We start from the raw sequence: 12,294 nt of genomic DNA, 5'->3' as shown, positions 1-12,294 counted from the left end.
TATTCTGCGTATTACTTCTTCATTTGTAATTTTATCCACCCAACTTATTCTTAGTATACGGCGGTAGCACCACATCTCAAAGCTTTCAAGATTTTTAATATTCCTCTGTTTAAGAGTCCATGAATCAACACCGTAGAGCAAAGTACTGAATACATAGCATTTTAACATTCTAGTTAGTAGATGAATACTAATATCACGATTAGAAAATAATTTTTTCATTTTTATAAAAGTAGACCTGGCAATTTCAATACGTCTTTTTATCTCGTGATTTTGGTCACCTGTTTCATTGATAAGGGTTCCCAAGTATTTGTATTCGTTTACTTTTTCAAGTTGGGTACCGTTTATTGTGATACTAATGTCATTTATTGGATTCTTACTGAAGGTCATATATTTGGTTTTTTTGACGTTCATCCTTATGCCGTAGTTATTACATATCTCATTCATACTTTCAACTAGATGTTGTAGATCTTCAGCTGTTTTTGCCATTATCACAGTATCGTCAGCATATCGAATGTTATTGATAACTTCTCCATTGACTATTATCCCTTCGTTTGCATATGAGAGAGCTTCTTGGCATATTTGATTACCATTCGGTAATCTGAACTATATACTCAGAAATCAGCAAATTCAACTACATCTTAGATCAAAAATTTTTGATGCATGCATTATTCCTATATTAACATATGGGGCACAAACATGGACAATCACAAAAAAGAATATGAGCATACTCAGAGTCACTCAACACGCGATGGAAAGAGCAATGCTTGGCATATCACTTAAGGACAGGAAAACTAACACATGGATAAGACAGAAAACCAAAGTCACCGATGTGGTACAAAAATCACTAAAATTAAAATGGGAATACGCTGGACATGTAGCTAGGAGCGATCTTAACATATGGTACAGTATGGTGGAGACCATACGAACCAGAGGCAGACCTCTTATGAGATGGACAGATGATCTGAAACGGACTGCCAGGAAAAATTGGCTACAAGTAGCGTACAACAAAAAACAATGGAAAGGAAGACTTGAAGAGGCTTATGTTCAGATGTGGACGTGAATGGCTAGACGAAGAAGAAGAAGAAGAAGAAGAGCCAAACACATAAAAAAGAAAGGAATCCCACCAGCTTTCATAACTAACACAAACTTAAGCAATTAATGCATTAAGAACGATATGAGTAAAAAAAAGCTGAAATGCGAGCATTATCATAACGAAAACTTTGTTTATATACGTATCTAAATTCATAATATAGAAAATTGCTATTACGAAAAGCTGTTTAGAATTAAAAATTATGTTTTAAAGTGCAAGTATATCATTCTAATTTAAATGTTGTGAACTATAAAGATACTTTACTCGAAATTCATATTTTTTTACATACCTCGTATAAAATTAATAAAATTTGATTCATGATGATTGCATCATAAATCTTAGACCAAGAAGAGATTTTTATGAAGAATAAATTTTCTTCGTCAAATTAAAAATACAAGAGTTATAAATGAAAATGATGTTGATATCTATAACTTGAGAAAATTCGTCAAATATTTTTTTCCATTAGAAGGATGTAATTTCATATATCAGAACATACTTTTTTATTCCAAACCACATTTTAAATAACAATTTTCCAATATTGTAAAATAAATAATACATACATGATAAAGATACTTTTTACTGATGAACTTACTTGGATCTACAGACCGAGCGAGTCTCGTAAATTCCATGGCTTTGCGCTACGCTGCACGCAACCGTATTTGCGTACTTGTGTTTTGAGTTGTATGGTCGTGCGCTGGTCGAGTGGAGTTATAATTTACCAAATTTAAATATAATCGTTTCTACTGATTTATTATTAATATAGTATAATATGTATTATTGCTTTCAAAATATACTCAAATTGTATTTTTATACATTTATTACACATATTATTTTATATAATAATTAAATTCACTATAAAATGTCATTTATATTTTATTAATAGCTAAATAATTTAAAATTTAATTTGACATTCACGAAGTGTCAAACTCAAATGTAAATAATAACATTTGCTTTGCTTAACAAATTCAGATTAAAAAAGTAGCCTACTTCCTAATCAAAGATTTCAGCTGACGTTTAGTGCCTGTTAGGAAATAACCGGATTGTGACGTCACATTTTAGATTTTGAGGTAGATTATCTCGAAGACGGTTAGAGATATCGAAACGCTGTTTTCAGATTTGGATTCAGAAGACAAAACTACATAAGAATCCATCGATGTATCTGCTCTAAGTATTGCAGGAGCGGCAACGCAATAACACACAGACTTTTGCAAATTTATAAACGAAAAAAAAGTTTTCGTTAAAAAGCAATTACAGAGTGGTGTATACAAACTGACATGTGGTGACAGTGCAAAAACTTACATCGGTCAAACTGGCAGAATCTTTTACAAACGTATAGCAGAACACAAAACGGCTTTCAATAATGGTAAAAAAAAAAAAGATTCTACTTACGTACTTCACCTTTTAAACCATAATAATTCTTTTAATGAACACATTCAAATTCTCCATGTTTAAAATAAAGGCCTTAAGGTCGCGTCATATTATAATGCACGTCGCGTTTTCGGCACGTAGCGTTTGCAGACCGGCAATCGGACTGCTCATTCACATTTTCATACATAGAACGTTTCCGTTGGTTTCAGTTTGGTGCGGTGCAGATGTGTTTATTGTCACAACACATGCTTACATGACAAATTGCCTCGAAAACTACTTTTTAAATTAGACTGGGCGGTATCGTCGCCCCGACTAGCGAAATTATTCCGATTCGATATTTTTAAACAAACTTACTCAAAAAGAAGTCCTTATAACATATCCACAGGGTGCCGGGCGGTACCGTGGTCGAAAAATTGTTTAAACATTTTTTTTAAACAAATTCACAAAAATATTTTTTTCATTTCGAGCAATATTTTTTTAGATAAACTGGGTCATTCTGGGCAAAAAAGGTCTCTTGTCATTTTTCTCTAAAATTGATTGTTGTCGAGTTGCATGCGATTAAAAATTTGAAAAATGCGAAAAGGCCATTTTCAAGGCTTAATAACTCGATTAAAAGTATTATTATGAATTTCATAAAGTGACCAAATCAAGTTTCAAACCCCTTCTTCAAGGTCCCAAAGAGATTTTTGTCATTATTTTACTACAAAGCTGTTATTTTTAGTTATTAACAATTAGCGCTATAGTCCAACTGTATCGTCGCCCCCGTTAGCGAAACTATTTCGATTAGATGTTTTTGCACAAACTTACTCAAAAAGAGTCCTTATAACAAACACATCCACAGGGTGCCGGGCGGTGCCGTTGTCAAAAAATTGTTTTAAAAATTCTTTTTAAACAAATTCACAGAAATAATTTTTTCATTACGAACGATTTTTTTTAGATAATTTGGGTTATTCTTAGCAAAAAACGTATCTTGCAAAAATGCGGAAATGGCCATATAACTCGACAACAATCAATTTTAGAGAAAAATAACAAGAGACCTTTTTTGCCCAGAATAACTCAAATTATTATTAATTTGGGTTTAATTAAATTATTAATAAAAAATTATTTTTGTGAATTTGTTTAACAAAAATTGTTTAAACAATTTTTAGACCACGGCACCACCCGCAACCCTGTTGATGTGTTATAAGGACCTCTTTTTGAGTAAGTTTGTGCAAAAAAATCTAATTTCGCTAACGGGGGCGACGATACAGTTGGACTATAGCGGTAAATGTTAATAGTTAAAAATAACAGCTTTGTAATAAAATAATGACAAAAATCTCTTCAGGACCTTCAAGAAGTTGTTTGAAACTTGATTTGGTCACTTATTGAAATTCATAATAATAATTTTTAATCGAGTTATTAAGCTTTGATTTTTCGCAATTTTAGAGAAAAATGACAAGAAACCTTTTTTGTTCAGAATTACCCAAATTATCTAAAAAAAATATTGCTCGAATGAAAAAATATTTTTGTGAATTTGTTTAAAAAAGATTGTTTAAACAATTTTTCGACCACGGCACCGCCTGGCACCCTGTGGATATGTTATAAGAACCTCTCTTTGAGTAAATTTGTGCAAAAAATCGAATCGGAATAATTTCGCTAGCGTGGGCGACGATACTGACCGGTCTAAATACTCGGTATCAAATTCAAAGAAATACCTACATAAACAACAAGGGGAAAACGACCCGTATCTGTCAACATCCGAAAAATATTGTTTTCGAATGAACCGAACGCAGACGTAACGTGTCTTATACGCTACGTTACGTGTCTTATCCGCACAATATGAATTGTTCAATTTAAAAACCATTAAATTATATTTTTCGCAAACGAAACGCTACGTGCCGAAAACGCGACGTGCATTATAATATGACGCGACCTTTAAGCTATGTTTATTAGAATCTATGGAAACGCTAAAAAATACAGATACAATTCTGAATGATCAACTTGAGAGAAACAGGTCCGCACTCCTCAACTTATTCAGTTAGAGAGTTCAAAGTGCAGAAACACAGTAGAATACCTCACTTGAGAAAAGAACTCTGCCGAAACGGCTCTAGTGATATTAACTTGTAAAAATTTTGTGGAAATAACCAAAAAAATTTAGTGTTTTATTGTTAGATTTTCTGATATTGTATATTTTCTACAAACAAATATAAAATTCTTGGGACACACGGCATAAATCAAGAGGGTAAAACAGTCACTTTACAGTTAAAATAATAAAGTATACTTAGTAAAATTAGTTTAAGACAATAAATCTAAAAAATAATAATGATGTAAGGTCTGTTTACATTCTTGATTTAATATTAGGATAATTATTTACTCTCAAATTTATTAATACCATACTAACTTTTCACTTTGGACGATGAATTTTGTAGAAAAGACATCTTATATTCCTACACCGAACATAGTCGATGAGAACAAAGGACATACAACTATCGGCGATACTATAAAATTGAACTGTAGCCCTCAGTATACAAAAATCAACGTGATGTTTGATTGGGATACTCCCACAGGATTTGATGTAAGTAAAAACTGTTTTGTTGTTTATTATTAGCTTTTTACTCGCTATGATGTGTTTGTAACATGAGAAACTTCCGGTTACCAAAAAAATACAACACCTTGTGTCGATAATAATACAGGGTGTTTCATTGGGAAAGTAACATACGTTAACTACAGAAAGAGGACACTTAGGCGGTCTCAAAAATACCATACTTAGTGGGTCTTACTCCATTAATAACAAAGATACTGAGTGTTATATCTATTTTGCCATTTTCTTAATTGGTTCATAACTTTTTAACCACACTGTATATTTATTTTATATTTGGCACGCAAATATCGTTTAAGGTGTACAATCAATTAATTTATTTACAATTGTAAAAAATCCAGGTCCGGATTAAAAAAAATTGGAAAAATATTCCAACCCAAAAACAACACCCTGTACATTAAATTTTTTTAAAATGAATTATTCAGTTGAAAAGAGGATGAAAAACTAAATTTAGTGGTATACTTTGAATTTTTGGCAAAATTATTTTTCTGGTCAAATTTTGAATTTAAATTGTGAAATTATGTGAATTTCGACAGCTCTAAGTATAAAAAAATTGAAATACAGCTTACAACTTGTCAACCGCACTGTATATTCATTTTATATTTAACACGCGAATATTCTTTTAGGTGTCCAATCAATTAATTTATTTACAAATAAAAAAAATCCAGGTCCGGATTAAAAAATATTTTATAAATGTTCCGACCACAAAAAACACCCTGTATATTAAACTTTTTTTAAATGGATCTTGCATTTGAAAAGAGGATGAAAAATTAAATTTAATGGTATACTTTGAATTTTGAAAAAATTTTGAATTTGAATTCTGAAATTATGTGAATTGCGAAGCTCAAAGTAAAAAAAAAAAAAAATATGATTTATCTTTAATTAATACCATTATTTAATCTAAATTGGTAAAATATTAACATTTTGACACATAACAATAATTTTTGATGGTGGTAATTTTGAATAAGTACTTTAGTTTTGAATAGTTATTCTGCACATTTTCTCTGTTTTGTTATAATTTTTAGATACTTTGTTGATTAAAGTGATGTATTCTTTATTGACTCTTTATTATTTATTCATTATTTAAAGATGAATATTCGCCATAAACTATTTGTCGCACTTAATAAAAAAACACTGACATGTTTTAACATTTTACCAATTTAGATTAAATAATGGTATTAAGTAAAATTAAGTCGCATTTTAATTTTTTCTACTTAGAGCTCTCGCAATTGACATAATTTCAGAATTCAAATTCAAAATTTTATCAGAAAAATCATTTGACCGAAAATTCAAAGTATACCACAAAATTTAGTTTTCCATCCTCTTTTCAAATGCAAAATCCAATTTAAAAAAATTTAATATACAGAGTGTTTTTTGGGTCGGAGCATTTTTACAATATTTTTTTACTCCAGACCTGGATTTTTTATAATTGTAAATAAAATAATTGATTGGACACCTAAAAGAATATTCGCGTGTTAAATATAAAATAAATGTACAGTGCGGTTAACAAGTTGTAAGTTGTATTTAATTTTTTTTTACTTAGAGCTCTCGCAATTCACATACATAATTTCAGAATTCAAATTCAAAATTTGACCAGAAAAATGATTTTGCCGAAAATTCAAAGTATACCACTAAATTTAGTTTTTCATCCTCTTTTCAACTAAAAAATCCATTTAAAAAAATTTAATACACAGGGTGTTTTTTGGGGTCGGAACATTTTTACAATATTTTTTAATCCACACCTGGATTTTTTATAATTGTAAATAAAATAATTTATTGGACACCTAAAAGAATATTCGCGTGTTAAATTTAAAATAAATATACAGTGCGGTTAACAAGTTGTAAGTTGTATTTAATTTTTTTTCTACTTAGAGCTCTCGCAATTCACATAATTTCAGAATTCAAATTCAAAATTTGACCAGAAAAATCATTTTGCCGAAAATTCAAAGTATACGACTAAATTTAGTTTTTCATCCTCTTTTCAACTAAAAAATCCGTTTTAAAAAAATTTAATGTACAGGGTGTTGTTTTTGGGTCGGAATATTTTTCTAATATTTTTTAATCCGGGCCTGGATTTTTTACATTTGTAAATAAATTAATTTATTGTACACCTTAAAGGATATCTGCGTGATAAATATAAAATAAATATACGGTGTGGTTAAAAAGTTATGAACCAAATAAGAAAATGGCAAAATAGATAAAACACCCAGTATCTCTGTTATTAATGGAGTAAGACCCATTAACTATGGTATTTTTGAGACCGCCTAAGTGTCCTCTTTCTACAGTTAAGGTATGTTACTTTCCCAATGAAACACCCTGTATAATTTTAATAGTACGCCTATGTATTACACAAAACGTGTTTTTAGACCGTTTTAGACAATATAAAAGACGGAACGAAAATCCATTAGGGGATTCTCTGTGTGCTAAAGGAGAATAACCAACCAGGTATAATAGGCGAGTTAAACGTATCCCGAATCGCGACCATATTTCAAAACTTTCCGAACCCCTATTCGACGAACCTCTCCTCATCCTAAGATACGCGCGGTGAGCGAAGCGATCCTTACATTTGTTACCATCTGGCAAGTTGAGCGAGATATTCAGTCGTGTGATGGATGACCGAAGTTAAGTTTAACGTTTGAGTTAAAGTTAAGATAACTCTCAGGAATAACGTGCTCATAACTGTATAGGTAAAATTTGGTGTGATGTATCGCTCCCAGTTATGAAATAGTTATATCATCAACGTTATATTAGAAAGAAGTTTTGAGGAACAAATTTTGAAGTAACAAAGAGAACCTTATGTACAAATAGTACAAGTTGGAGTGAGCGCGAGAGATTGTTCCGAACATACCCGTCGTCGGCTACTGCCGATGACCGAACAGCAAACAGCTGTTTGGGTTCCTTGGTGTTTCTAAGTTGCTTTCAAACGGTAGATAGAAACAGGGTTGCCAGATTGGTGTATTTTCCCAAAATTTTGGGTTAATTTGAAAGCGTCTATTGAAATTTTTCTAAGCAGAAATTGTAGTGGGATTTTTTGGGGGCGGAAAATTATGGATGATTTTAAGGGGTCATGGTAAATTAAATTTGCGAATGTACATAGAACTGTATATTATACTCCCATATAATCGAAGACGATAGGAACTATGAATTATTTCCATGGCCCTCGTTGATATTGTAGTATGAATTTTGCTTTACTGTTCTCTTCATTTGACTAATAATTTATTAAAATGCGGCAACAATTTAAATTTGGGGACTTTGGGGTATTTGAGCTTCAATTTCAGGGAATTTCAGTTTCTAAGTGGGGGATTTATAAAATATCATCTGGCAACTCTGGATAGAAAGCTCAGTAGGTACTTAAAATAAAATTTCAACTTATATCGCTCGATTTGATTTTTGTATAATTTTTAAAATTGTATTACCCTTCTATTCTTAATTATTAAATTACTAGCTTCTAAATTCACTTGATTTCTGTCTAAAAACAAGTCAAAAGATGAACCTAACCTTGCATAACTACAGAGTTATCTCATAACTTGAGGTTTAACGTCGCGTTATAAAGTGACTAGATAACTCAAGAACTGTCCAGAAATAACGCAAATAGTTAAGTTAAGTATGATACATCACACCAATTCGATGGTTATAACATAACTACAGGATAACTTTACGTTAAAGATAACTTCGGTCATCCATCACAGGGCAGATTTCCTCCCTTTATAAATGTGTTTCCTAATCCACTCGATCGTCGTTTATTATTCATATCTAGAGCTCGGGAAATATGCAAAATGTATGCTCATATTAAGTGCATATTTGCATATTTTTGATAAATTTTATAAGTGCATATGCATTTATTAAAAATGCAATTTTTGAGTTATTTATGAAAAACCGCTTTTAACATTCATTTTTTCACGAAAAATCAAAATCTTTGATCTTTGATAACTTAAAAAGTATTGGTTGATTTTAATATGTTTATATAACAAATTTTCCTAAGAATTTGTCACTCTATCTATTTGTGGGGTTATTTTCACCCCCGAAAAAGGGGTAAAAGCACAAGTTGACTCTACGTTACTCTTGTTTATTGAGGTATCGTCTAACAATTCACCAATTTTTATGAAAATCGATGGAGGTTGACTGAAATCGAAGGTAATATTAGTTAATTTTTACCTTCAGTGACGACACTATAGAAAAGAAATTGCAATTCAGTAATCGATATGCGCATATTATGCAAGCTCATAAATTAGTAAACGATATTTTAAGTACAATTCTCTCTTAAGCCGGGAACATGGGAAGGTTTTCTTGCGAAGGGGTTGTAGCTCAATAATCGAAATGGGTGTATTTTGAGAGTTTATTCTTAGAATTTATAGGCTATTCGAATTATATCCTCGATAGGATATATTTTAATTTTCTCGACATTTTGCTCTTGAGTTAAATCAATTAAAGGGTTGTTCGAGGGTTAGGGGGATAAGCTCTTCTTCTTCTACTTCTTCTTCTTCTTTTCCTTCCTGCTTTATAAATAGGCTCAATGCATGTTTTACTTCGGTGTTTAGCCTCAATTGACATTGTCTGACCATCTTTTCCTGAGTCGTCCCAATGATCCTCTTCCATTTGGCAATTTTTTTCTTGCTATTCATACTATTCTATTTTCTGTCATTCTTTCTATGTGTTGATTTTATTCTATTTTTCTTCTTTTGGTCCGCATGTTTATTTCTTCTATACCACATCTCGCTCGTATTTCCTCACTTCTTACTCTGTATCTTCGAGTTTGGTTTGTTATTGTTCGAAAGACTTTTATTTCTGCTGTTTCAAGCAGTCTTTGTGTTTTCGCCGTATCTGCTCTTGTTTCCGCTGTGTACGTCATTATCGGTCTTATTGTTGATTTATATGTCCTGGTTTTCGTTTCCATTGTGAGATATTTGTTTCTCCAGATTGTGTTGTTCAGACATCCTGCTGCTCTGTTCGCCATGTTTACTTGTTTCTGTACTTCTTCTTCCACTTGTTTGGATGTACATCAACTAAGATGGATGTTTGGATATAAACCAAGACCTCTATGTAGGTTTCATAGATTTTGAGAAGGCCTTCGATAAAGTCAGACACAAAAAACTGTATGAAATCCTGACAAGCAAAAACATCGACCTCGCGATATATGGAATAGAAAAAACTGAAAACGGAGACGTAATTGCGGAAATAATTAACTTGTTTAAAGAGGTTCTTAAAGTTGAAGTGTCAATTTATGAAATAAACAATATTTATCAAACAAAAATAGGGACTAAAAATGCAGTAAAAGTTGAATTTCTATCTTATCTCAAGAAAAATATAATACTAAAGAACTGTAGTAAATTACGCAATACCAATATTTATATAAATCACGACCTATGCTACAAGGATAGACAAGATCAGAAACTTCTTAATACACATCTTAAACTAGCAAGAGAAAAGAAAATGTATGCTAAAATTAGTGGCAGATATTTACCCATAGATAATGAAAATATTCGGCCAAAAATAAAGAGAAGAAAAAACTTCAGTTTAAGAAAAGATAGCGAGGTAAAAACTTTATCACTTTTTTTTTTAGATTATACTTAAAAATAATAATTTTCATCCAAATAGAAATAACCGTATACAAGGTGTTGCATTCTTTTGGCCATAAGTATATACAGTGCTAGTCAAAAGTCCGTACCCCCCCCTCTTATCTTTTGAACGGTTATACCTATAATAGTGAAATTTGGAGGGATGAAATAAACGGACGTAAGCTTCTTAACTAGTCATGACAGGTGACGTAATAGTGACAGATGACGTTACAGAGCCACTGTGACCGATAATTTTAAATGGGACCTTATGGCAAGTGTTACCTCATTTGAAAGGTATTCAAAATACCTATTCAGTCATATTAATTTTTTTGAGTTTAAGTTGATTTTAATTTTGGTGAATAAATTAAATAAATATAATATTGCAGTTTCGAATTTAATTGATAAAAATTCAAATGTCCGCCTATGGTTTTTTTGTAAAAGTTGACGTCTTTCAATTCTCTAATAGTTTTTACGTCAACGTCAAACTTTTTGACAAGTAATCATAGGCGGAATTTTGAATTTTTATTAATTAAATGCGAAACTACCATTTTATATTTATTTCATTTATTCGTCAAAATTAGCTAAAACCCAAACAAAATTACAATGACTGAATAGGTATTTTCAATACCTTTCAAACGAGGTATCACTTGCCATAAGGTCCCATTTAAAATTATCTGTCACAGCGGCGCTGTAAGGTCATCTGTCACTATTACGTCACCTGTCATGACTAGTTAAGAAGCTTACATCCGTTTATTTCCTCCCTCCAAATTTCACTATCATTGTTATAACCGTTCAAAAGATAAAAGGGGGGGTACGGACTTTTGACTAGCACTGTATAATGAGGGGCAAAATTATAAAATAAATCCATTTTTTTTCGAGAATGGGAGATATTGGACAAAAATCCCAAACAGCTTAATTTTTTATGTTTATATTAGTTTTTTTTGGTATATACAGAGTTGGGATAAAGTATGGAACCAAGCAAATCTTTTTAAAACGAAAAGAAGAATATTTATAAAACTTTGCATGCAAGTACAGTGATGCAAAAGGCATCTCATGCCATATTTTTTGTTACTACTCCACTTCCGGTTTCACCGGAACTACCCTTAACTTATTTACTTTAAAAGGGACACACCGTATATTTTTGCAGATTTTAAAAGAACTTGATATTTTTAATTCATGCATACCAAGTTTGGAAGAAAAAACTATTAAAACAAGAAATAAATCTCCTTACAGTTAAAAAATAAAATATGTTATTTTATTTACGTTAAACCAATGATATTAAAAATAAAAACAATTATTTATAATGTTTAAAATATTTGCTGTTCACCTACTGACAACGTGCAAGCCTATAAATAAATTCTTGAGTCACTTTTTGCAAGATTTCTCCACCTATTAGTTCACATTCATCGATTATTCTTCTCAAATCCTGCAAACATGTTGGTCGCCTAACGTAAACACGTAATTTTAGATAACCCCAAAGAAAAAAAATCTAACGGGTTGAGGTCCGGAGAACGAGCGCGCCACTCTACGAATCCTCTACGTCCAATCCATCGATTTGGAAAATTCACTTCCAAAAAATGAAAATTCACCATAACCGCTTATCATTAATATTTCAATACTTCAATACAACTTATTTCTGTCAAGTAGTTCAGTAACAGTTTTACCTACTATACTAAATTCAAATAAGTCATGCAGTGCATGTA

At 31.3% G+C, this 12,294-nt stretch overlaps 1 protein-coding gene across 3 annotated transcripts in view; it reads left to right on the top strand.

Moving 5' to 3' along the window:
* LOC114340514 (vascular endothelial growth factor receptor 1) overlaps window positions 1-12,294 on the top strand; it is a 194,871-nt gene that overhangs the window by 130,227 nt on the left and 52,350 nt on the right. For all 3 annotated transcript variants that reach the window (XM_050653312.1, XM_050653313.1, XM_050653304.1), the window contains exon 6: window positions 4,867-5,012. In XM_050653312.1, the coding sequence (XP_050509269.1) occupies window positions 4,867-5,012 (146 nt within the window). The remainder of the gene's footprint in view (window positions 1-4,866; window positions 5,013-12,294) is intronic.

The sequence above is a fragment of the Diabrotica virgifera genome, chromosome 1, assembly GCF_917563875.1.
Source record: "Diabrotica virgifera virgifera chromosome 1, PGI_DIABVI_V3a".
NCBI classification, from domain to species: Eukaryota; Metazoa; Arthropoda; class Insecta; order Coleoptera; family Chrysomelidae; genus Diabrotica; species Diabrotica virgifera.
Note: the sequence above shows the minus strand (reverse complement) of the source record. Positions and strands in the feature narration are given on the sequence as shown.